The sequence below is a fragment of the Boleophthalmus pectinirostris genome, unplaced genomic scaffold (assembly GCF_026225935.1).
Source record: "Boleophthalmus pectinirostris isolate CB_2022bp ecotype Guang Dong unplaced genomic scaffold, ASM2622593v1 HiC_scaffold_12, whole genome shotgun sequence".
In the NCBI taxonomy this organism is placed as follows: domain Eukaryota; kingdom Metazoa; phylum Chordata; class Actinopteri; order Gobiiformes; family Gobiidae; genus Boleophthalmus; species Boleophthalmus pectinirostris.
Window position 1 is genome coordinate 33436754 of NW_026571018.1, and position 27850 is coordinate 33464603.

Consider the following 27850-nt stretch of genomic DNA (forward strand, 5'->3'; position numbering starts at 1 on the left):
CTCCATGGAGATTATTATGGGCGTACTGTGGAACATTCTCAGCAAATCTTCATGGAGACAAGCACATGATGGACCCTCTACCCAAAAAGGTATACAACGCACCTTTAAGGGAATGTTCTCATCCAGCGTCAGAATCAAAATTTCTGTTTTTTCATCATTAAATTGCAAGTTTTTAGATACACATTTTTATGATAACAAGAGAGAAGTTTTCAGCAGAAGGGTTTTTAATCTGTGTCCAACTCCAGTGTGAAATCTACTGTCCAACTCTAAAAAAATAAACAAAACAAATTACATAATTTTGGAATTTTTAAAGAACACCTTTTGTGGTTGAGCCTGCTGTATACATAGTTACAAAGAAACACCTTAACCCTTCCAGACCTAAGGGCAATTTTAGTACATTTGGCCATGCCTGGATTTTTTTTTTGAATTTTGCAATTAACACTGCCCCTTTTACCTCCTAATGACGTGTTGTACATACTTTTTTCAGTACAACCTGTTATTTCACAATCTGCTGCTGTAGTTGTGTCATACGGCTGTAATAAAAAAACTATAAGACCAGAAATATAAATGGAAAAAAATAAAAAAAAATGTGTGAACAAGTTTTTGGACATACATAAAGTGCTTAATTTAGGGCCTTAGCTAGAAAAATAGAAAATATCAAGTCTGTAAGTAAGCTAGAAATATCCTTTTTGCCCCCAAAGCAAAACAAAAAAGTGCAATGGCCCCACCATGACTTTCCTGGTGTCAGTCATGGAAACAGCTGGTGTCAGGTCCAGGACACAGAGCCACATCACTTCCTGCGTTTCCATGATGTTAATTACATTTGGATTTGTACAATTGGACTGAAATAAACCTTTCAAATAAAAATAGCAATGGATGCACAATTATGCAGACCAAGATGCGTAATTTGTCATTTATTTGAGAAATAACTGCACTTAGAGCGACTTTTTCAATTGTTACGAACACAGAAGCTCAGAACAGTCGACCGTTTTGACTCACTAAACACTTTGTCAAAGTTTGACCCAATCAAAATGGACGGAGCACATGAGTTTGGCAGAAAACAAAGGTCCTATTGGACACTCTTTTTCCCTACTTCATCACGCAACGTGTCTGTGACGTAAGATAGTGCTGGGAATGTGCTCGGAAAGTCGCAACTGTCAGCTATCCACGAGAAAAGAAGTGTGTTTCTCTCTTTTATGGTTGGAAAGTTTTGCACGGTTATAGAAAACATCTCTGTTGGTCTGGAAGGGTTAATAAATTAAACAAGTCCACACAACAAAGAGCAATGAAGCTGTCAGCCTCTCCTAGGGTAGCGAGAAAAGGATTTAAAAAAAAGAAAATGTACCAAAATGACTATGTGATGCTGCCAAATCCTAAAAAATAATCAGAACGAAGTATTTACATTAGGGATGAGCATTCGATGAAATTTTCTTAATCGATCGTCGGAAGAATTAACGATCGATTATCGATTAATCATTAACGTTTTTATATTAAAATGATCATCATTATTATTACTATCTGCACTACTAATCTGCATAAATAAATTCAACTTTACGACATATAAACCGTAACGACTCTAGAGCCACATCAGCCAGTTTGACATTATAATGTGTTTAATTCAGTTTTGCGCAACTCTCACAGAAATGAAACTTAAAACCGCATCGCTAATTTGCATAAACTCAGCAAAGATAAAACTACAGCTCTTGTGTCGCTGATGCGGTCAATTTCTGTTGGATTAAAAGACATGACTCAGTGGAATACAGGTTAGTGTGAACATATTTGCGTTTGTTAAAACCAGGACACCGTACGGGGGGAGGGAGGTGGGGACTCGTCATCGACATTGAGCGACTCTCACCTGGCAAAGCTTTTTCCCCCTGGACACAGAAACATATGTGCTGCTTTATACACTGTGCACATGGACTCACACTTGTCCCGAACGCAATGGAAAGCGTGGAATTTCTTGTACAAATCATCGTTAAATACGCATTTGTGCTTCGGTACGTTGCAGACTGACCGACTGTTTGTGTCTCGCTCCTTCTGAGTGCAGAGACACATGTACGGACCCCTGTTTGGTCACGCTACACACAGCAACCTGCATTCGGTTTGTCGATTAAAATTAACATAATCGATGAAATTCTTAATGATCAATTATCGATTAATCGACTAATCATGCCCATCCCTACATAAGATAGTGCTATAAATATGCTCGGAAAGTCGCAACTGTCAGCTATCCAAGAGAAAAAAAAGTGTGTTTCTCTCTTTTATGGTTGGAAAGTTTTGCGCAGTTATAGAAAACATCTCTGTCGGTCTGGAAGGGTTAATAAATTAAACAAGTCCACACAACAAAGAGCAATGAAGCTGTCAGCCTCTCCTAGGGTAGCGAGAAAAGGATAAAAAAAAAAGAAAATGTACCAAAATGACTATGTGACGCTGCCGAATCCTAAAAAAAAATTCTGAACAAAGTATTTACATAGCTGTGGGTGTATTTATGTATGTATGCAGATGGAAAATAAGTGATTAAAGATCACTCAGACATTCACAAATCACCCCAAATACAACTTCAAGAGGGTAAACTGGATGGAGAAACAAGCTCAGAAAAGTTCTATTTTCCATCATAGGTCTGCTTTATATAACAAAAAAGCGGTTTGAAATCAGCATAAGCATAATTTGATGTTTACAGCCCAAAAGTCCCCAATTCTCCAAGCACATGAATATGCATAACTCAAGCAACGCACGCCTAACACTAACGAGATTTAACCCACAACCTCTTGCATAAATACAGACGCGTGCTCCCATATTCCAAAATTATGTAATCCAACATTTTGAACTGAACCATCAAGAGCTGTCTCACAAAATCCTCTGCACCAAACCGTCTGTTTCAAAATACTCTTCCCAAAGTCCGCCGACAATGTCAAATAGTTAGACAGGCTTTATTTCTGCATCCAGCCAGCCTTCAGAAAATAAACTTCACTAACTTTACTCAGTTGACAGTCAAAAACTCTGAGCAAAGACTGGACCAGGTTGCCATGGTTACTTTCGCGCCATCTCCCATGATTCCAACTATTCTGTTTAGCTAAGATTTCCTTCATCGTCGGTCAAACAGCATGAAGTTGTGTTGGACTAGTCATGCTGTTCAGATAAAGCTTTTTCTTTTTTCCCTCCCAAAACTATTCATATAACTCCACAAGTTAGAAAGAATCTTAGAAACTCCAAAAGCAGGCACAGTGTTTTTAAAATCCACTTGTTTAAAGCAGTTCATTTGGTTGGAATAATTTCACAGTGGATGTTTTTTTGAGTTGCCAAAATCTTGTAGTCAAATTCTGGGAGAGATTTAGGATGGGTTTGTGAATCTTCAGGATTACACGCTTCTGTAAAAGTGGAGACGCTGGTCGTATCTCGTGTCTGAAAGGAGGAAACTCAAATCCTGGAGGAGGAGAGTTAAAGAGCACAGATATGCGAGCTTCACTGGGGCCATCGCATAAACCTTTAAATGTGTAACTTTTTGGTTTGGGATCCATTTCAAAGTTTACGCCATTGCTCTGTCTGGAATGTTCCACAGTATGACATTAACCCTTCCAAACCTAGAGGCAATTTTAGTACATTTGCCCTCACCTGGATTTTTTTTTTCCTTAATTTTGTTATTTAAACTCCCCCTTTCCCCCCCTAATGAAGTGTTATACATCTTCTTTTTTTTTTTTTTTTTTTTCCCAGTACAACCTGTTATTTCACAATCTGCTGCTTTAGTTGTGCCATATGGCTGTAATAAAAGCTACAGGACCAGAAATACAAATGAAAAAAAAACAAAAAACAAAGTAAAATTCACTCTTTCATACAAAACACAGCAAATTTGTAGTATAAACAACATTTTGGACCTAAAAATGTTTAATTTAGGGGCCTTAGCTACAAAAGTGCAAAATATCAAGTCTGTAAGTAAACTAAAAATATCTTTATTGCCTCAAAACAAAATTTACTTTCCTGGTGCCAGTCATGGAAACAGCTAGTGTCAGGTCCAGGGCACAGAGCCACATCACTTCCTGCATTTCCATGATGTTTATTACATTTGGATTTGGACATTTGGACTGAAATAAACCTTTCAAATAAAAATAGCAAGGGATGGACAATTACGCAGACCAAGATGCGTAGTTTGCCATTTATTTGAGAAATAAGTGCACTTAGAGCGGCTTTTTCAATTGTTATGAACACAGACGCTCAGAGCGGTCGACCATTTTGACTCACTACACTCTTTGGCAAAGTTTGGGCCGATCTAAATGGATGGCGCACAAGTGTTTGGCGGAAGACAATGTCATCATATGTGTACATGTGACGTAGGATCATGTTGGAAATATGCTCGGAAAGCTGCATCTATCTAGCCAGGCTGGTGCCACCTAGTGCCTCTGCTCAATTTCATTTCTCTCCAGCGACTAGGTCAGGAATCAAAATACACTAGACGGTTTACAAAAACCTTGGAAGTGCAAGTTTGGGCACCAGCCAATCAGCGAAGTGCCATATATTCGGTGTTGGCAACGATTCCCGAGGTCGAGGATTTAAAGCCGGAACAAAGAGAATATTTGGTGAATTTTCTCAAGGGGAAAGACGTTATTGTCCTTCTTCCTACCGGATTTGGGAAAAGCTTAATATACCAAATAGCCCCGTTAGTGGAGCATTACATACGTCACGACCAAATAGCAGCGACTGGTTAAATTTGAAAAAAGTACCTGCCTATCGTTGAGCGAACAAATTCTAACACCGCAAGGTCAGACGTTTTCTACGAAGTGAAACCTGCTGATGAATCAGGCTAGCAACTATCAGCTTTTCAAGGAAAAAAAGTAAGTTTCTATCTTTTATGGTCGGAAATTTATGGAGATTATAAAAAACATTCTCAGGTGTCATTTATGATGCCATTGGTCTGGAAGGGTTAAACAGGTCTACTTTACATTTATTAAATTTATACAGGTCGGTTTGTAGCTCAAAAATACTTAGAAAAACAGGCATTCTGACTGAGCAGGGTCACCTCTCCACAGATCTGACCTGTAACTTGGTCTGGTTTGGCCTCCGGTGAAGTTAGAAAGGTTTAATACCGTACTGTGAAACATTCCAGACAAAGCAATAACATCTCCTTGGAGAAAGGCATTTGACAGACTGTTACAAAACAGTGCTGGGAACAAAGGAAAGTAACACAAACAAGACGTGATGTGTACGTGGCTTTTATAAAGTAAAAGTAAGTAAGTACAATAACACACAAAAAATGAAGGTCTTACATAAAATAAATCAATCAGAATTCAATTCCCAATACAACTAAACAATATTCTAAATGGATAAGGATAATAATATAATAAAAGAATATAGGGCTGAGCCAACTGGCAATTACAAAAAGCGATAGGTCAATAACGCCCTCTAGTATTTCAATACTCAATTCACACTTAGAAAACAGCGGACAACAAGAGACACGTCAATCATGGAGTGTAGCAAACTGAAACTGAAATCCAGCCGCGATGAGGAACAGGCGCACGGCTCTTTTGTTGGATGCAAGGTTGGCGGATCAGGAAGGGGATTGGAGGAGTGGGACGTCAATCCTCCAACGACTGCACGACACACATTAGACTAAGTCCAACAGTGACAGAACTGCACCACACCAATCAGGTGCCAGGTACCACACAGCACATGCAAATACGGAAGGCACAAGCTGTAAAACAAAAGGGGAGCACCGGGCAAGGTGGAGCCAAGCTGTGTGCCGTAACATGGACCCTCTGAAACAAAAGTTACACAATGCACCTTTAACTCTTACCATACATTCAAGTATACCAGATTATAGTTATGCCCGAATCAAGCAAGATGAATTCTGGACCAATCATGGAGCAGCATTGTGGTTCGCAGGAAGCCAGAAGCAAAAAAACAGAAGAACTAAACACAAACATGAGCATGAACATTACCTGGTTTTTACTGTCTTAAAAACATGAAAGACAGAAATAGTTCATCATAAACATTTTAGTGGTCCAAGTGGCACCGGGTTCCTGTTTAAAACAATGTGCTGATGTGTGATTGTGTGTATGGGCCTTGTGTAATAAACTAGTTCTATGGTACAGGACTCCAGAGTTGTGGATCTTTGTTCATATAAGCAGAGCAGCTGCAGGCTTTACTTGTCTGGATCCTATATTACATCTATTTCTGTGAATGTTTTCTTTAGATTTATGAAGCATCTGGGACCACATATTGGTTCTGAATCCATATTTGACAAGAGCAAATAGTAGCTCCTGTAGAACGTTGGAGATGAACCAACGCCTACTATCTTATCATTTAAAAGTGCACTGTGTAACTTTTCTGCTGGAGGCTCTGTCAAACACTTTTCTCCATGGACATGTTATTGCTTAGTCTGGAATGTTTCACAGTATGGCATTAAATTAAACCTTTCTATCTTCATGGAGACCAAACCAGACCAAGTTACAGGTCAGATCTGTGGAGAAGCCACCCTGCTCACAGAAAAAATGGCTGTTTTCTAGGTATTTTTAAGCTATAAAAAACATCTAATTTAATACAGTTGAGGTAGAGTTGTTGAATGTTGCACTGTGGAACATTCCAGACCAAGCAATGATATATTCAAAGACACAGGCAGGCCCCCCAACCAAAAAGTTACACAGTGCGCCTTTAGACTTGTATAAATAGAGTAAAGTACCGTATTTTTCGGACTATAAGGCGCACTTAAAATCCTTTAATTTTATCAAAAATCGACAGTACGTCTTATAATCCGGTGCACCTTATGTATTAACTCTGGTTGTGTTTACTGACCTCGAACCAGTTTTATGTGGTACACAACGCTCAGAAATCTGTCAAAATGTTTTAGTACGACTTTCAATCCAATCCACTTTATTTTTATAGCACATTTCGGTTTCATTTCAGTTTCCAAAGTATAATAAACAACAACAATAATATAATGTTAAAATAAAAGCTCAGATTTAATCATACTAGTCTTAAAATAATAAAACTAGTAAAATAAAATAAGAGCAAATCATAGAATAGCAATAAATAAATAAAACCAATAAAATACATTAAAAATAAATACATTAAATAAAAGACCACACAACTCACAAGAGAGAAAATAAAAGTGGGTCTTGAGACGAGACTTAAAACTCTCCACTGTGGGGGCTGTTCGAACGTGGAGGGACAGAACGTTCCAGAGTTTAGGCCCAACCACATAGAAGACCCTGCCCCCCTGGTTTTAAGTCTCGTCTTAGGCACCAAGAGCTGGAGCTGGACCTCAGACCTCAGAGCGCGTGCAGGGGTAGAAATCTGGTTGAGGTCCAAAGCTACAAAGTAGAGGTCTGTGCGGTACAGAAGTTTCAGTCCCTCTCTGTATCTGCGATATTTTGTCCCCTCTGCAAATCACGCAAAATGGAAACATAGGCGTTCTTAAGCTCTATCAAAGGTGGAGAAAAGCGGAACGGAATTGTCTAAAATGTGAGCGACATTAGACCAGATCTACAAGTTTAGGCTGCTTAAAACGTTTTTATTAATGCCAAATAAAATATCCAGCACAAATGATGTATGATAGGAATCCTTTAATCATCTGTATATTTTACTTTACACTCATATTTAGTTTGCGGGACTGCAGTTTATCATCTGACCCACCCGCTCATGCATTGTGCAGTCCCGCTCCCACCTGCGCCCGCAATGAGCTTTCAAAATGTGTCCCGAGCCGCATTGTTTTGCACCGGGTCCCTTGAGTGCAGGGCTCTACTACGAAGCCACACCGACTGATGGATTGTCAAAGCGGTACGACTGTAGTCAGGAGCCTCGCGGAGTGATCCACATTTACCAAGACAGGGAGGCAACTCCGGGCGAATTACGCCACGATCTGCCAATGGACTGTGGACGTCTGGACTAAAGGATCAGTCTCAAGTGTCGTCCGTTTGTTTCGCTTAATGCGCCTTAAAATCCGCTGAATCTCATGTATGAAAATAGACGAGAACATCATTACAACTAGGGATGGGCATGATTAATCGATTAATCGATAATTGATCGTTAAGAATTTCATCAATTACGTTCATTTTAATCGACAAACCGAATGTAGGTTGCTGTGCGTAGCGTGACCAAACAGGGGACCATACATGTACATGCACTCAGAAGGAACGAGCAAACAGAAACATTCAGTCAGCCTGCAACGTACCGAAGCACAAATGAGTATTTAACGATGATTTGTACAAGAAATTCCGCGCTTTCCGTTGCGTTCGGGACAAGTGTGAGTCCATGTGCACAGTGTACAAAGCAGCACATATGTTTCGGTGTCCAGTGGGAAAAAGTTTTGCCAGGTGAGAGTCGCGCAATGTCGATGACGAGTCCCCACCTCCCTCCCCCCGTACGGTGTCCTGGTTTTGACAAACGCAAATATGTTCACACTAACCTGTATTCCACTGAGTCATGTCTTTTAATCCAACAGAAATTGACTGCATCAGCGACACAAGAGCTGTAGTTTTATCTTTGCTTAGTTTATGCAAATTAGCTTAGTTTCTGTGAGAGTTGCGCAAAACTGCATTAAAAACATTATAATCTCAAACGGATTGATGTGGCTCTAGAGTCGTTACGGTTTATACGTCATAAAGTTGAATTGATTCATGCAGATTAGTAGTGCAGATAGTAATAATAATGATGATCATTTTAATATAAAAAATGTTAATGATTAATTGATAATCGATCGTTAATTCTTCCGACGATCGATTAAGAAAATTTCATCGAATGCCCATCCCTAATTACAACATTATTGATATTGCGCCTTATAATCCGGTGAGTATTATAGTCCAAAAAATGCAATATTAAAAGTGTTTCTATTGTCTTGTACTTGTAATTACATATTTATTATTTGTGGCACCACTCTTACAAGTAAACGGTGGAGCTGTGGTTGCCGGTGAGCTAGTGCATGAACAGTTGCGGGTGTGGAAGTATATAAATGTACACTGCTTTATTGTGTTGGATGTGTTATCTGTGTGGGAGTGTTGGAGATGAGGTCAAAGGACAGTACCAATATGGCCGCCGCAGAGTAATAGTACAGCTATGTTCTCTGTAGGCTGCGTGTGGGTGTAGAGGCTTTCTCTGTGAGGTATTAAAAAGGTCTTTATGTAAATGTTTGTGGGTGAGAGTCTCAAAGCAAGCCAAGAAAAATATAGAAAAATTTATAATATTGGTGAAAAAATAAAACAACAATATAATCTATTAATTAACAGCTACTTTTTTTTTTAATCTTACCCTTGTTGATTCCAGGAAAAAAGGGTATTCTATGCATGTTTTGAAATATATATTTTTTTTTCTTGCTACATTATTGCAGCATTTTGAATACAATTTCTAGATGATTCAACAATTAGCAATCTACCATATTATTGTTCATTGTTCTTTTTTTAAATGTTCATAAATATCACTATAAGACGATGGCAAAAGGAGGATCCAAGCTGCTTCTTCAGTTCTGTGAGCTGCGAAACGAATTCAACCCAATAAACTAAACAAATAAACAAAATAAACTCCAGCTGACAGACTGAATTTCTCCTTTTGCCGTGGATTGTACCTGGACGACAGAGGGATTTTACACACTTTAAGAAGATGCTGAGAGAACGCTGTGCCAGATTCACAAAGTGTTCTTAAGCAGCTGAATTCCTTCTTACAGTGACAGTTGTGCCAAATTGTGCCAACACCCATCGACGAACACCTCCACGCTCATTTACATTTCATTTACATACAGAATGAATATGTATTTGGTTAGAAACGCCCTCCGAACTTTCAAATACGGTCAATTTGGGTTTGACATTATAACACGTGAAAGTGCAAGAGAGAGAGAACGAGGAATCTGGTGGAGCGGATCTACAGACTACTGCTGTTTTAAAACTTCAGCAGCGATATCAAATGTCCAAACTCACATGAACACAAGCTGGCACAGACTGAGGCTCACTACAGCCTGGAGAAAGTCTGATAGACCCAATAGCCACAGGCTCTATAAAACAGCTGATAAATGTTACTGAATCACATAGTAAAATATTTATACAGATATAATTACAAAAAAAAAAAAAAAAAGGATGAATTTTAAAAAAAATGTATAACTTACAATCATGGAGGAATTAGAATTTTCTGTTGCATTATGAGAGTAATAATATTCTTTAACAGTTGAATTTTTGCTCTTATGAGTGCTTCTGACTGTTTGTAGGATTTGTTTTTCCAGAATAACATTTATTTATTTTTAGTTAGGAAAAAGTCTTGTGAATGCCAAAAATGTTCATAAGGTGGCATTAAGAACAAATTTGTTTGTAAGAGCGTTTCATGAATGAGACCAATTGTCTACTGTCCCTAGTCCTTTTCTTTAATGCAGTGTTTCTCGCAGCTTTATAGTTAAGGCGGCCTTGACAGCAAGTGGCCCTCGCCTTGACTACGTAGTTTCAAATCACGTGAATCCTCACAAAACTACAGTCCGTACAACCCCCACCACTCCTCGCTTCTTTTCCGTGCACCCTCCGCTCCTCACATTTTCAGCAACATGAATTCAAACTATGAAGATTTTCAGCATAGTGTCCAAACAGTCAAAAAAAAAAAAAAAATAATAATAATATAATATATTTTTTTTTTAATTTCCAGTACTAGGTGACATCACGCAGACTTGTCTGATCATAGCCACGTGTTTCTGTTTACAAATGACTGGCTTCAGGGACAGAGTTTGTAGTGTGGATAGGCGAGTTTCAGCTGACGTCATTGTTATTAAAAGCCCGCGTTGCATGCTGGGAAATATTTTGGTCCGAGGCAAGAAACACGATAGCGGTCAAACACAGTGCGTAACCTCGCGTATTTATCCCCGATAATGGACAATTCCTGCTGCATTATCGGATGCACAAATAGAAGCACGGAAGAAGGAAAATGTCTTTTTCGTATTCTGAGTGAAAAGAACCGCTAACGGTGAATTAAACGACTTTCAAACTTTCGCAGAGCAAACGTAGAAGATCCTAACAAACCGTGGACTCCAACAAGTTCAACAACACATCGAGACTCTTGGAGGATTTCATCTTTTCTGCTGTGAATGGCCCAGGAGTTTCCACCAAGTCATTGTGGATATCACCGAAGTGAATATTTGTCCAGGTAGTTGGCGATTCCAACCAGAAATTTGGTTTGGTCCAGGCTTTGTAGGGGCTGAAAAGGGTGATTTGGCTCCATCGATGCTTATGACCAATTTCTGGTCAAATGGTCTTGGGTCCTCTGCCGTTAAAGTGGATAAATAACCGGGATCAATACCCTTTACGTGCTTTCTCGCTCCGTCCGTCTAGTTTTTATTGCCGCCGACCAAAATAATTCCCAGCATGCAACGCGCGCTTTTGTCAACACTGAAACTCGCCTGTACCTGTTAGACCAATCACACTGTTCCTCATGTGTCCAGACCCCACTCACCCCCCCTTTACTCCTCCAAGTACTGCCCGGTGTAGTAGTGAAGTCGGTAGCTCTTTAGTCCCACTTATGTTTTTTTTCAGCACAACTAGACAAACAACAGTAAACATGGCTGTACATTATCATATTGCTTTGTGTTAAAAAAGAAGAATTAAGAAGAATTAGTTTGCCTTTTCAAATGTACTTAATGCTAAATAAGAACACACTTACTCCTTTAGAAACTGCATATTTTGTGCTGACCATGAATTGCGTCTCATGGTGAGCGTAATTATCAGGACTGCAGAACAAACAGGAGAAAATCACAACTGTTCTGATGCCAGACACCTGTGGACTCTCCTAAAAATACACCTCTGCTTCTCTCTGCTTCCCTCTCTCTCTCTCTCTCTCTCTCTGAGCCTCCTACACACTCCAACTTCGTGTTAATCCTCACTCACTGCACCACTCCACCCACTCGGATTCAGCACCGTACTGTACGCACTACTTTTACCCTGTTTACAATGGACTTTTTCAATAACATATGGATATGACTGACTGTATGCACACACCTGTCACAATAACATATGCTGAAGTACAATATGGCAACTGCAGGTGGGCGGTACTGAAAAATGGATCAAACTAGTTGTAGAAATAAGCAGAATACCATTTTGAGATTAAATATGTAAACGGTGATAATGGTTGCAACACTGTCACATCACATTGGAGATAAATGTTTCTATCAAATTATAACTGAAGAGTTCGCTAGAGAGCAATTTATTATTTATTTATTTTTTTTAAAGATATACGTTTAATTCACATCTCATTTTGTCCAGGTCATCAAAATACACAAACATTACACTGGGTTTGTCCATATCCAAAGCTCAAAATGCTGTGTCCCACTTTGTGATGTCAAGAAGTAGTAGTTTCCAAGTTAACATCTACCTTTTGTTTAGTAGAGACTGACAATACCAGGGCTGAAATAAACCCAAGTGAAGGTGCGTGGCATTTAAAAGCACAGCTGAGCACTTACTGTATTGGGCTACCACATGACATCACAAGGTGGAACAGAGTGTTTTCGGTTTAAGAGAAGAACTCAGCCTAAATATGCAGGGTTTGTGTGTTAAACATGTTAACCCTCTGGGCGCCACTTTCGACTTAAGTCAACAAGATGCCACTCTGAATTAAATGGACGATTTTGTCAAATAGGGTGTCAAATTTCATTTGAGCTCCCCTCCATTACAGACATGGCAGACATATAATAATACATCTGCAAGTCAGAATACCATCATGCTGTTTTTACCTGTTGTTCACCTGTGTGCACCTAATTCGTTTTTTCCATTTAACTTATTCAACTCATTTAGCTTATTATAATATAATAATATAATAATAAAACTCTTCCCCGTCAGTGGGTGTCCAGTATTTGTGATCTTGGTTACTTTCTCGTGTGCAGAGCTCCACATAAGTGTTTGTTTCTGTAGCAATTCTGTCATACATCGCATCTTGGAAAAAAAGACAGAAATATTTCAAAGGACTCGCCTGAGAAACATCCAGATTTCAGGACAGTTTTGGTTCATAATCGAGTATAAAACCTTTGTTTGTATATCGCAGGACTCCATACAGACTCATCAGCGACATTCTCACCTTCGTAAGTTTCACTCTCCGAAATTCCATCACTATCGCTGTTTTCCACTTTATAATCAGCTTCATCATCACTTTGAAATCTATAAAAGTCACTTTCTCTAAACTTATCCATAAAATACGTCCGCCCCTCATTATTTCGAAAACTGTGCACCGTGATCTTTCCATTGCACGTGTTTCGTGTTGTGTTTTTTCCGGAAGCTACAATCATCACAGCTTCGATTAACTTTGGAAAAAATTGGCGAAAACATATCCTGGAATCCTGTTGGTCAGCCTAGTGTAAAAATTGAGCTGTTTCTAATGGTCGTCAAATCACGTCTTTAGTGAAACAGCAGGTGTCAAAAGACGTCATTAAGGAAAAGGTGACCTCTTTAATGCTTTGGAGTTTAGAAAAAAATAGTTGTTCAACATTACAAAATTGATAACCAACACATTAGACTATAAGAAAGGGATTATGCAGTATTTTTTATGCCAGTCTCGTTTTCATGTCGTCCATTTTGTGACGTGCAGTTCTCAGCTCCAGTGTTAAATTAGACTTGGTTCCATACTCAGAAATATTCGTCCTGAGGGTGTTTGTAATCTGGCAAAGTTTCATACTTGTACCATAAAAGTGAACTATTTTGGTCCTTAACAGCTCCACTAGACTGAAGATCTCAAAATCAAACAGTTTAGGAAAAATCCTCTGGTGCCTAAATGGTAAAGTGTGAATTAAACAAACCACAACTCCAGGTCTGTTTGTGATGAGGAAACATTATAAGGTAGATCATAAAATGGTGTAAATTCCGACCACATTTACACACATTTTTTTTTTTTTTTTCTCATTTCGAGGGAGTGCCATAATATTGTCATTGTGATGATAATGGCAAACCACAGCGTAGGCCTGCACTGCACCTGGGCTTCCACACCTGCTGTAGCGTTCAGCCAATATGTCCACAGCAGGTTGCCATACTGTAGTGAATCGTGACGGGCAGATGACTGTTCCCCGGGCTGCTCCATTGTTGTGTTTTGGATGTTTTGTGTAATAAAGAGTGAGCCTCCTACATATTTGGTGAAAGCAGTGATTTAGTGTGATGCATGCCTCCTACTCTCCCCAGTGTAACCGTGGAAAAGTGGAGCGCGCAAAGCAACCAGCCACAGCCCCCATCCCAGCGGCGATTCGCTCAGCTGGGCTTACGAGAAACAAAGCTGCTGGAAATTTAAATAAAAAGGTCCTGTACGTGATTTTGTCTTATAAAAAATCTGATTTGTGAAAAACAGAAATTGGTTTGCAGTGGTCCAAAGTTATTCTTCACTTATCTTAGGCATTCTGACCTGCCTAATTATTTGCAGTGATGAGTTGATAAGTGCATTTCACAACACCACACAATACCAACTAGCATGCTAACCACACACCAGAGTCCTGCACCGGGTCGGGTATCCGCAAATAGTTGCTGAAACGGTCGGGTTTTAACATTTTGAAATTTTACGGGCGGCTACTTATTAAACACGGGCGGGTCAGGTGAATCAAATGAACAATGAATGGGAGAGAAATATTTGACGCGTGTCCAGGACGCCAGTTGCCATGGAAACAATTGTCATTTATGGTCTTTTCCTGGAAAGATGGACCAGGTTAAGAGAAACTTTTGTGTATTTATTACATAAAACCATAAGCGGAGGTGATCGGCTCGACAGCTGCGCTCCTGGTTTTGTCCTGGTTTAGACATGGTTAAGTCTTGGTTTAGACTTGATCCAGTCCTGGTGTAGTCTTGGTTTAGTCCTGGTGTAGTCTTATCGATTGGCTCGGCGGTTGCAGGCGTGTATATATTTGTAATCCCCTAATGACATGGCGTAGGTCCAGTCCTGGTTTAGTCCTGGTTTAGTCCTGGTTCAATCCTGGTCCAGTCCTGGTCCAGTCCTGGTCCAGTCCTGGTCCAGTCCTGTGTAGTCCTGGTGTAGTCCTGGTGTAGTCCTGGTCAAGTCCTGGGGATCGACTCTGGGATTGTGGCATGTATATATTTATAATCCGCTGATGACATGGCGTAAATTCAGTCCTGGATTAGACCTAGTTTAGACCTGGTTTAGTCCTAGGTTAGACCTGGTTTAGTTCTGGTTTAGACCTGGTTCAATCCTGTTTCAGTCCTGGATCAGTCCCTGTGTAGTTCGGGCAATGAACTGTATATATTTATGCTAATGACACTGGTCCAGTCCTAGTCCAGTCCTGGTTGAGTCCTGGTTGAGTCCTGGTGCAGTCCTGGTGCAGTCCTGGTGCAGTCCTGGTCCAGTCCTGGTCCAGTCCTGGTCCAGTCCTGGTCAATCCTGGTTCAGTCCTGGTTCAGTTCAGTCCTGGTTCAGTCCTGGTGATCAACTCTGCGGCTGTGGCATGTATATATTCATAATCCGCTAATGACACAGTGTAGGTTCAGTCCTGGTTTAGTCCTGGACTATCGGGCTGTCAGACTAATGGCCTGACCCCGATTTATCATGGGCGGGTAACGGGTGGAATGTTAACGGGTCCGGACAGGTGCGGATTTAACTGTGATATAATCGCGGGTTAACGGGCGGGTGCGGTGCTGAACTGCGCGGGTCTCCAAAAATGAACCCGTGCCGGACTCTGCCACACTTCCTGATGATCACAGCATAAACCATTTTATAATTAAATGCAGATAATACACAGCTGACTTCTTATGACCTGAAGAGCTGCTTATATAATATATCTGAACTGGGGCAAGAATTTTTCTCAAACACAGGGAAAAAAAAAAAATAAAAAATCAGGCACAGGCTTTAACCCACATATTTATCTCCATGGAGCTCCATAAAAAATAAATAAATGGAATGCCACACAAAATCTTAACATTAAACTTGTGTCTCTTCAACACTGATGAAAAATGTTGATACTTGCAGTGACTAAAAATCTCAAAAATGTAATAAATATATGCTATCTGTTGACCATTTACTCACAGGGAGACAAACAAACAACACCGGAATATATTTATGCCGACCGTTGTCAAGAAATCACCCACATAATGTTTCACCGCACCATATGGCAAAGCTTGTTTCCTTGGCAATGTCCATAGACTGCATCCATGAGTGACAGAATAACAACTAAATCAATATATTTAAACTTTTACACGGCGATAGAACCAACGCGCGCACAGAGACCGCTCCGGCTGTGGCTGCGGCGGTGCTGTCCGCTCATCGCAGCCCCTTTAATCTATGGCCATTACGTAATGCGCCCGAGCGTGGTCCACTGAGCCATGGGCTGTCCTCCTCGGTTAATATCTGGTTATCTCACTGTCCCGGGGCAGAGAGGGAGGGGCTGGGGGTAGGGGGCAGAGGGGAGGGGTCGGGGCAGAGGGATTGAGGAGAGATACTGAGAAGCTGGTATGTGCAGAGAAATCTACGGGTCAAAGATACAACTGATACAAACTACTGTTATGTGATCTCAAACCCTTTAGGAGACTAGATATAGGGTTACCAAGATTAAAGAGCATATGGAAGGTTTTCATGTTTTTTCTAAAGATGGTTTTCTAATAATGGTTTTGCCAGATAATATTTGAAATTGCAGTGGCCGCCGGAACACACACACACACACACAGTTTTTGACCAAAAAACAGCACATATCCTAGTTTGTACATATAAAGAGGAGAACTAAAGGCGTGTGACGTCACCCACAGTGTTTGGCTCAAATCAAATGAAGCTCACAATGATAGTGGTTATAGGGACTAATTTGGAACCAAGCTCCATATTACAAAATAGGAATTTATTCACAGACAATAACGAATGACAATTTCTCAATGTGAAATTGAAGGAGCTGGAAGCACAACCACTTCCTATTTGGAACACAGGAACTAGCAGGTTAGTTATGTCCACTTATACAGTCTAAGTTTTGCATCTTTTTTTTTTTTTTTTTTTTTTAAAGCACTAGGAACTGTGCACAATACTATTTGTTTTTTATTTTGTTTTTCAACACAGTGGATGTGCATGCTAGCCAGGCTGGCACCACCTAGTGCCTTCCGCTCAATTTCATTTCTCTCAAGAACCCCGGAAGTGCAAGTTCAGGCACCAGCCAATCAGCGAAGACTCATATATTCTGTGTTGGCAATGATTCCCGAATTCGAGGATTTAAAGCCGGAACAAAGAGAATGCTTGGTGAATTTTATCAAGAGAAAAGATGTTATTGCCCTTCTTCCTACGGGATTTGGGAAAAGCTTAATATACCAGTTAGCCCATTAACAGCCCACCACATACATCACGACCAAATAGCAGTGACCGGTTAAATTAAAAAAGTACCTGCCTACCGTCGAGCAAATCAATTGTAATGCTGTGAGGTCAGACGGTTTCCACGAAGTGAAACCGGTTAATGAAACAGGCTATGCACATGCAACCTGAATGCAAAAAGCAGCGCTGTCTGTACAGTTAACATGAAGTTGCAACACTAGCTGTCAGTGCACTGAAACATTGTTTCCCAAAAACTGGGTCGCGACCCTCAATTGGGTCACAAGAGATTTTTTTTTTTTTTTTTGGGGTCACCTTGTCAACGATCTGCATGTAGGTCAATTGAATGTTGAAAAGAAAAAGAAATGGGCTACATTTAATGTCCAAATAGGCGACTTATGGATCCTTTTATCGTTGGTTCAATTACTGTATTTCATTGTTTAAAACTTTAGTAATACTAATTGTTCAGAGAAACACAATCACTCAGTCAACAATAAAATATCGATATGAAGAAATGGCTGAAACGTCAGTGGCTGGACATCCATTCCAGACCCCAGGAGAGCCTGAAATCACACAACACACTGACATGACACAAGACATGACAGTGGCTCTTTCTGGTGGAGACATGAGCAGTAGAGCAGACAAGTGACATACTCTGATAATCTCACTGTACAGAATTTAGCCGCAAAAAAAGTTAATAAAGAGATACTGAGAAGCTGATGTTGGTAGAGAAATATATGGGTCAAAGATACACACTATACAAAGTACTGCTATACTATATCTAGATTAAAGTGCATATGCTTAGGCTTTCATGTTTTTCTAATAGTGGTTTTGTGGGGCAGTACCTGTGGTCAGAATAATTGGTTTGTGGATACTGTAGCTTTAGGTTTTAAGTTGGATAATGAGACTCAATAGAATTTCTAGAACATCTAATCCTGTGTGGTTTCTGCATACTGTACAGAGAGCATAGAGTAACTCAATTGAAGACGCCTTGAAGAGAAAGATATACATAAGGAAATGCTCTGTAGATCATGAATCAAAAACACAGCATGGGGCTTGGCAATGCACATATGGACTTCTCCACAGATGGAAAACTAATGTTATTACGAAGATGCGATTTATATTTGATTTGACTTCGTAAAAATGGGTGAAACATGAACTGCAGCGAATAACTCCAAACAGGAAACGTAATAATAATGTATAGTTAAAGGTGAATCTAGTGCTGTTTATTCGCTGGGGAATTTTAACAGCGACTCATAATTTATTCATTGTACCATCTTTATTAAAAACACACATTGCAAAGTCGAGCTGCTAAACTGGGCAGTAGCTGGAGGATTAAAGAAAAGATTAAGGGGAGGAGGAATGGTTGGTCTGGGGGATTAAACAAAAGAGTGAGGTGGGAAAAGGGGCATGGTCTCTCACATACCTGGGATACTGTCCTGAGGGAGTCGGACAGCAGATGGCGCTGTCATCCTGCCTCCACCGGTAGGAAGACAGCGCCAAAATTTGTATAAATGAGCTGAGCGACACGTCACAGTAACATCATGTGACCACTTTGATGAAGACTTCTAGTGAGCAGTTCAAACTGTCAGGTATGAAAACAAACTCTTGGTTGAAGAAAGAAGCAGCTTGATTCATCAGCCAGTTTCACTTCATGGAAACAGTCTGACCTTGTGACATTAAGATTCGTTTGCTTAACGGCAGGCGGGTACTTTTTTTGTTTAACCAATCGCTGCTATTTGGTTGTGATGTATGCAATGCTCCAAATCCCGTAGGAAGAGGGGCAATAACATCTTTCCCCTTGGTAAAATTCTCCAAACATTCTTTTTGTTCCAGGAATCATTGCCAACAAAGAATGTATGGCTTCGTCTACATCCATCTCGACCACTTTGTTGTACCACAAAAGGGACCCAGACAGCTAATTGAGTTCCAGGGTTCTTGCAAACCGTCTAGTGTATTCTGATTCCTGACCTACTCACTGGAGAGAAATTAAATTGAGCAGAGGCACTAGGTGGCGCCAGCCTGGCTAGGAAAAAATAACCTAAAAACATAAATTATGAGAAGATCAAATGCACCTCATTAGTCTTAATATATGTAATCTGTAATAAGGGTCTTGAGTGAAGTCACCAAGTAGTTGAAATTGCAATGGCCACTGGAGGAAACACACACTCCCCCAGAAACCTGAAATGTATCTAGTTTATATTTAAATTGCAAAAATAACTAGGAACACACTACTATAAAAAAAAATATATAAATATTATATATATATATATATAATATATATATATATATATATATATATATATATATATATTTATATTATAATTTAGTAGCAAAAACTAACAGGGTCCTTGCCACAACTGCGAGCCTCGGTGAGCTTCATGTGACTGGAGCCGAACACTATCATATAGTTCACATTATACTCTCTTAGTCCACTTTTTATACAGTCTATGGTTACACTTCTTCCAAAGTAGTGCTACATTGAAAAAGTAACTAAATAAAATATGAACTGAACTGCAAAATGTATTTATTACAAATTAAATGTGCATTGTGTAACTTTTCTGGTGGAGGGTCCATCACCTGCTTGTTTCTATGGATACGTTATTGCTCCGCTCTGTCAATGTTCCAAAGTATGACATTAAACAGATCTACCTTACTTTTATTCAATTACAGGTGGTTTTATAGCTCAAAAATGTCTAGAAAAAACAGGCATTTTGACTGTGAGCGGGTCGCCTTTCCACAGATCTGACCTGTAACTGTCTGGTTTGGTCTCCATGAAGATAGAAAGGTTTAACACCGTGGAGAAAAGAATTTGACGGCCCCTCCATCTGAAAAGCTACACAATGCTCCTTTAAGTCTTGTCTCCACGGACCCAATCTGGCGTCACGTCTCGTAGAAATTCCATCTCCTCCCGTCCCGTCCTTGTCAGACTAAACCAGTACAAGCTGTAGTACCTCCTACCTGCAGAGTGCTATGACACGAGATATGCAAGGAAGTCCAGCCTAAGCTTATTGTCAGTGTGTGGTCATTAGTGTCCAGTGTTCACACCCAGTAAAATGTGTGTGTGTGTGTGTCCAACATGTCAAACCGGGATGTGTCATGGACGATCTGCTGGGGACAGAAATAATGCACCGAGGAAAACAACAACTGCTGTTATCACTCATCACAAGAAACTGTCAGAAAGCACTGTAAAAAAAAAAAAAAAAAAAAAAAAAAAAAAAAAAAAACAGCTCCATCTGAAGAAAACTGTAAGAATGACACTGTAAAACTGCTCACATAACATGACAAATTGGACAAAATGATGAGATGGAGACGAGAAGTGTGTGTAAACGAGGCGCTGCTTTAACCTGAATTATATTTGACCAGCCCTGACGATTATTTAAAGCGGCTGTGCCCAATTCTTCATGAAATAAAGTAGCATTTGTTTTGCACTAGTACAGATATATTGGAAAAGCAGCTCTTGAGTGAAAGTGTTCTGTCGGCATCAAATTATATAGCATTTTATCTTCTGCAAACCAGGAAGTAAGATGCAGGGGTCTCCAGTCTTTTTCATCTGGTGAGCACCAGCTTTTCAAAAACAAAAAAACAAAACAAAAAAAAAAGCCAAAAAGCTACAAATTTTAGGGGCTGGAAGAAATGTAGTAAATATAAGAGCCACAGCGAGCCTTAGATGAGTACAGTTAGATGCCTATGAAACACACTATTATCCATTAATTAGTGCACAAAGTTAGGCATTAAAGGGACAGTTCAGAATTTTGGACACAGGCCTCATTTCCTAGTGAGCCAGAGTGTTGGAGACGTGTGGAGAAACTTTTTTAAATATTCCATCCAGTCCTTGTATTTGCAGAGGTCGCTGGTGCTAGGCTAGTGCATGTCAATGGCCACAGTTAGCCTGCCACTAAAACAGTCTTACCCACTCCACAAAACACCCGAGGCAAAAAAAAATAAATAAATAAATTACACCAGACTGTAAATGTAAATGTCTGTGTTGATAGAATAACTTTAGAACTAAAACCAACCTTGCATTTGAAGGATTTATGTCTGAGCAGCAGCAGCGACTTGTGCTTCCTGATAGAAAGCTTGGCAGCGGCGGAGAGATATGAGAAAATAGTCCCTCAACATGCAACGATTCATACGATGCAAGGTAAGTTTTATTTCGAACATTATTCTATCAACACAGACATTTACATCGACACTCTGGTGTAATAATAGATTTGTTTCAGGTGAAGTGGGTAGGACTGTATTTTTAAAACAATAAAAAATGTAAATGCTCTAAATCAGAGGTCAACAAACTTTTTTCTCTGGGGGCTACATTATCACTCCTGACTGTGATGGGGAACGGGGTCGGGTCGGACATATAACAGAATTGTACAACCCTGACGACGCAGATTGTATTCTTTGAAAACCCCCACACTTTCTTCACATATCTGCACGCTCCTTATACTGAACAAAAAAATAATTAGTTGTCCTCTGTTCTTTGAAAGCTCTGCAATCTCTGTCAACTTTTCATACTTTAACACTTGTTGTCCTTATTTGCACTACAGAACTCTGCACATGTGACTGTCACTGTTTGATCTTGAACTTGTCAGGTAACGAAAATGCAGTGGCAAATGTAAATACATCATAAAATTATTTAAATATAAATAGAAATATTTCATATAAATATAATTTTTTAATTGAAAAAAATAGACCATGACAATTTTTGAGGATTGCCTCATAGGGCCAGTTCAAGTGGTGGAGGGAAGAGGGGCTGGGGGGCTGGTTAATGGGCCGAGTTGGCCCGCGGGCCTTAGTGTGATACCCCCTGCTCTAAATACATGAGTGTTAGCAATTAATGCCCCTTAAAAGTGTACAGGGCCAACTATGATCAGTAAAAGTCTAATTACATCAATTTATATGCCCAACCAGAATATCAGCTGAACTGATACATGGAAGCCGATATCTGATCCAGCATTTATTTATTTTTTTCAGTAGACAGCGATACCCAATACCAGCTATACACAATCCTGTATATAGCTGAGATGTTTTATTACTTATTTTTCAATTTTATTTTGACTTGCACATATATATTATTATAATTATGCCTTATTCGACACCTGTCTCTTGCTATTTTTTGTTACTTATTTAGAATTTATTATAACCATTTATATTTTTTACTCTTTGTTTTTGTACTATTGTGACTAATGAACCACTTTTGTTCTGCATAATTAAACAGCCGTACACTAAGAAAACATAACCGCTCTCGACTTACAGATACTTCTCCGTCATTGGATGGGGGCCCGGGAGAGGAGCCAGTGGCCGACGCCCCCTCCTGGGCTGCAGCCTTCAGTGCGGCCGCCTTCCTCATCTCTCTGTTAGCCTGGAGCGTGGAGAAGTAGTTGACCGCCGCAAACTCGATGAGCGCCGAGAAGACGAAGGCGAAGCACACGGCGATGAACCAGTCCATGGCCGTGGCGTACGAGACCTTGGGCAGGGAGTGACGGGCGCTGATGCTCAGGGTGGTCATGGTCAGGACGGTGGTGATACCTGCACAAACGAAAGTGGAAGAAGAAGTTAGGCCTGTCACTATAACACATTTTGAAGAGCGATATATTGCTGAAGTAAATATAGACAATAAACAATAATAAAGCAGAATTATCCCCCCCAAAATTATTCAAACTATTCAAAAAAATGATAGTAACTACAATAAAAGCAACATAAAAAGGGTCCATATTAAACTATTTTCTGATCTATGTTGTGTTTTGTTTCATTCACACATGTTTAACGCACAAACCCTGCACATTTGGGCTGAGTTTTCTTCTCAAATAGAAAACACTATCTTCTACTTTGTGCTGTCAGGTGGTAAAACACATCTTGTATTACCATACACCTTCACTAGAATCATTTGGATGATTTCAGGCCTGGAATTGACTATTTCTACTGAACTAAAGGTATTTAAAGCTTTAGAGATGTAGACAGAGTAATAATCCACGGTTACTCAAATGTGTGAATGAAACAAAACGCATCTCCAGGTCTGTTTTTGAGGAGGAAACAACATTCAGCATGGCTTAAAGCTCATAAGTGCATTTTGGGTAATATAGGACCTTTATGTAGTTAGTTTATATCTATAATGAGTAGGAGTGTAACGGTACAAAAATCACAGTTTGGTACGTACCTCGGTTTTGAGGTCACGGTTTGGTTAATTTTTGGTACAGTTTGGGAACGAAATGCAAAACCATTTGCTTGTTGTTTATTTGTGTTTTTAGTAAACTAACTATTTGTTTTAACATTATCCAAAGGGAAAGTAAAATAAATGCAAAGATTCCGGGGGGGCAATTGTTGTCAAGGCGGCTGCTCATAATAAAGCACTGAGAGAAACACTACCACCCCAATCATGTACGAGTTTCCTCGTGAATATTAAAAAGCCGAGTCTCCTGTGTAGTTGCACATGTATTGGAGGAATGTAAACACACACAAATGGTACAAACTAGGGGTGTGCAAAAATATTGAAATATTGATATATCGTATCGTTTAATGTAATGATACAGTATCGATATCGTGGGCTGCTGTATCGATATATCGCGTATTGAGTATTTTTTGTGTATTTTACAAAATTATTTTGTTACAGCGCTACAGTTTTGTTGTTTGTTTAGTGGAAGGAAACTCATTTACACAGCAAAAAGGTTAGTTAAAATAAAAAAAAAAACTGTATTCCGCTGATAGATAATTTAACTTGTCAAGTGGAATTTACTCAAATCAAGATAAAACTTTCTTAATTCAAGTCATCTTAACTTGGCTAGATTTAATTTTTTGCAGTGCATGCCACATATTTGACATTTTCACAGTTTTGAGGATTAAAATGTTTTTGTTTCATATTCACTTTGCACAAGAAATGGTTTAACAAAGACTTTTAGTATCACAGTGATGATTTAGCCTTTATTTTTATTGAACGGTATCGAATCAATTTGAAATATATCGTATCAAATCGTAAGTTCACTGTATCGAAATATGTATCATATCGTGGCCTGTGTATCGAGGTATGTATCGTATCGGCATCTTCTTAATGATACCCAGCCCTAGTACAAACTCACTTTTACACTGCCCTGCACCGAACCCAACGTCCCGTCCCGAAACGGTTCAGCACGAATACATGTACCATTACATCCCTAATAATGAGTCGTCACATCTTCAACTCATATCTTAGAAAAATTAGCAAAAATCTTTCAACTAGTGCAAAAAAACAGCCCCCACGATAAATACTGACCCCAAAAATAGTCATGTTATGTATTGAACTACTATATCTCCTACTCCTATATTTCTATGTAATTTATTTTTACTTGTACACATATTTATACAATTAGGTCTTATCTGACCCCAGTCTCTCACTATTTTTGCTACTTATTTAGAATTTATTACTACCATTTATATTGTTGCTCTATATTATTATATTGTGGTGTGTGAGCTACTGTTTCCAAGTAATTTCCCTTGTGCATCAATAAAGCCAAATTCTAAGTCTGATATAAATATACAGTATTAATCGTGACAGACCTGAAGGAAGTGCATTTAGAAATAATACATGCTGTACAGCGTTGGTCATGCATAATTAAGTAATGTGTTTATGCTCACTCCATGTACTATGTAAGCGAGGAAGCGAGGAAGAACTTTGGACCATTGCAAACTGTTTAAAATGAAAGTTCACAGGTTTATATTACACAAAATTGACTCTTGTGAGCGTTGAGACATTTTATAATGCTGTTACCTCATTAAAAACAAACCTGGAGTTGTGTTTTGTTTCATTCACACGTCAGTGATGTCATAAAACTGTAATTTTCAAGTCAACATTTACCTTTTATATTTAATTTAGTTTAGTTTGATTGGGAATTCTAAGGTTAAATGAATGAATGATCCTTCCTATATTACCGCATGACATCACAAATTGGAACAGACTGTTTCTGTTTGAGAGAAGAACTCAGCCTAAATACACAGGTTTTGTGTGTTAAACATAGGGATGTGCAAAAATATTGAAATATCAATATATTGTATAGTTTAATGTGATGATACAGTATTGATATTGGAGACTGCTGTATCGATCTGTCCAAATAATTTCCTTTGTGGATCAATAAAGTTTGTCTAAGTCTAAGACAGAGTCTTTTTTTGTATATTTTACCAATGATTTTTTTTTTTCCCTTTTTAACAAAGCTACAGTTGTGTTGCTTGTTTGGAGGAAGGAAATTTGATTTGATGAGTATGGTGATATAGTAATGGGTGTGTTTCATATTAAAAAAAAAAAAAAAAAGAAATACTTTTAGTATCACAGCCATGATTTAGTGTTTATGTTTTATTAAACCAAATCAAATTGAATTGAAATATATCGTATCAAATCGAAAGTGCACTGTATCCAGATATGTATCGTATTGTGGCCTGTGTATTGAAGTATGTATTGTAGGGCTGCTCACTTATGGAAAAATCCTTATTACAAATATTTTGGTCATTATTAAAATCACAATTATTCAAACGATTCTTTTTTTTTTTTTTTTTTTTTACACAATACATTTTATTTCTCTCTTTCAAAACAAAACAAAACACTTTGCTATTGATAATTTATGCAAAACTTTCAAATTGGAATTAAATATAGGCTACAGATATGAACCTTAGAGCAGTTTTGTGATGTTTAAAAGATAAAATAAATAAAATATACTTTGAACATGAAATACGGCATAGAAAAACATCAACGTATCCAAAATAAATCAAGATCGTTTAACACACAAATCAAAATTGCCATAAAAATTCGACACAGCCTTAATGTCTCGTATCAGCAACTTCTTAATGATACTCAGCCCTAGTTAAACACGTGTGAATGAAACTGAACACAACTCAGCAAATGAGCAAACAACATTATAACAGATCAGAATTAAAGCGTAACACGGGCCCTTTAACAACACATGCCCCGATCAAGAGCACCCACCTCAACTTTAATTAACAGAGTGTATTTTCCATCTGTGTTTTACTGCAGAGGCCATTTCATTTTCTAAAAGCCCATATGTAAATCCTAACGCCACTGTTTTACGGCGCGCATCTCCATGGCCAGAGCGTGTAGCACTGGAGCCAGAGACCGTGCCAAAAAGTCACTCCGGGCGTGGCTAATCTTTGGCTAAGCGGCTCACCCCTGCCCCGCGTTGGCACTGGCATGAAAAAAACTGCATGTCTGAAAACACACGGGGACCGACCGGGCGCTCTAATATGTGGTTATCTTTTCAAACAGGCCCAAGGAGCAAATAAGGGACTTAAGAAGAGAGGATTGGTCCGTATGTGTGGAATATTGTAGTTGGATTGACATTGTAGGTGTATGGGGTTTTGATAAACGCAGAGCTTCCCCTATGGGTTAATACAGGCCAAAGATTACATATGGATTTACGCTGTGTACATGTACGGGAGAGGGGCAATAACAGCTGCTTGTACTGGAAGTAGAGAGACGGCTGAACGCAGTACACGGGTATGTTTAAAAATACTATTATCAGTTATTTAAACTAGGTTATAAGTAGAGATGTAACGATAACTGAAATATCGTGGTATTGTATCGTTAGAATTCTCAAAATAATATCGTGGACCATCACAGTTTATCAAATTACAAGTCTCTTTGCTTAAATGAAGAGTTATAGCTAAAAAATGACAGAGGGAACTACATAGACCATGATCCTTTGCTCCGTTTCAGTGCAGACAACAAGAAGAAATAACAGTTCTAAGCACTTTTAAGTCTTAGTTGTTTGGATTAAGTCTTGTCAAGGTATTTTAAGAGGAAAAAGTAGCATATTAACAGTTTTGTTTGCCTCCACAAAATATTGCAAAAAATATCGTGAAAATATCGTACTGAGAGATTTGGATATTGTTACATCGTGAGCTTTCCCACGATACTCCATATGATATCGTATCGTGAGACTTGGATATCGTTACAACTCTAGTTATAAGTATTATAAAAAAAAAAATAAAAAAAAAGAATTGCTATTTTTTTCTGTCAAATATTGCTATTTATGTTTTAAGGATTCTATTCCAAGATATTTCAACAACAAAAAGTTACAAAAAAAGATAATACAAACTGACAAACTAATAAAATAATATAATTTTAAGCTTCTATGTTACACAAAATGGATTTTTGTGAGCTTTAAGCCATGTTATAATGTGGTTACCTCCTCAAAAACAGACCTGGAGTTGCGTTTTGTTTCAGTTACCCTTCAGTATTAGTGTGTCTACATTTCCAAATCTCAATCTGTTCCACATTCATCCACATTCAACTCTTTTTCACTGACAAAATTTCAAATCTTTTACATGACTTTTTCATGACCTAAAGTGAATTTTCCATGACTTTACAGCACCTACATGTGCACTTGACTACTTGATCAGACTTTTAGGGCTAAATATGAAATGTTAACTCTTTCCACTCATCTTATGGTTTGGGATTATAGTTTTTTAACATTCAAAATCCTGTCAGTGCATTTGTTGACGTCTCTTTGAAACAAAAGGCGCAGACTTTCGGAAATAATCATAATAGCCTCATGAGAACTTAACAGAACGCTGGAGTTGCGTGAAAAGTTACTAAAAGAGATACTAAAATTCCATGACTTTTCCAAAGCTTTCATTGAATTTAGAAAATTCAATGACTTTT

The 27850-nt window shown here is 38.8% G+C and overlaps 1 protein-coding gene across 1 annotated transcript in view; it reads right to left on the minus strand.

The window, feature by feature from the left end:
- Positions 1-27850, minus strand: part of gabra6b (gamma-aminobutyric acid type A receptor subunit alpha6b) — a 73426-nt gene that overhangs the window by 7402 nt on the left and 38174 nt on the right. Inside the window, exons 8-9 of the mRNA XM_055148549.1 lie at positions 22463-22737; positions 21406-21408 (exon numbers count right to left, since the gene is read on the minus strand). Coding sequence (XP_055004524.1) covers positions 21406-21408; positions 22463-22737 — 278 coding nt within the window. The remainder of the gene's footprint in view (positions 1-21405; positions 21409-22462; positions 22738-27850) is intronic.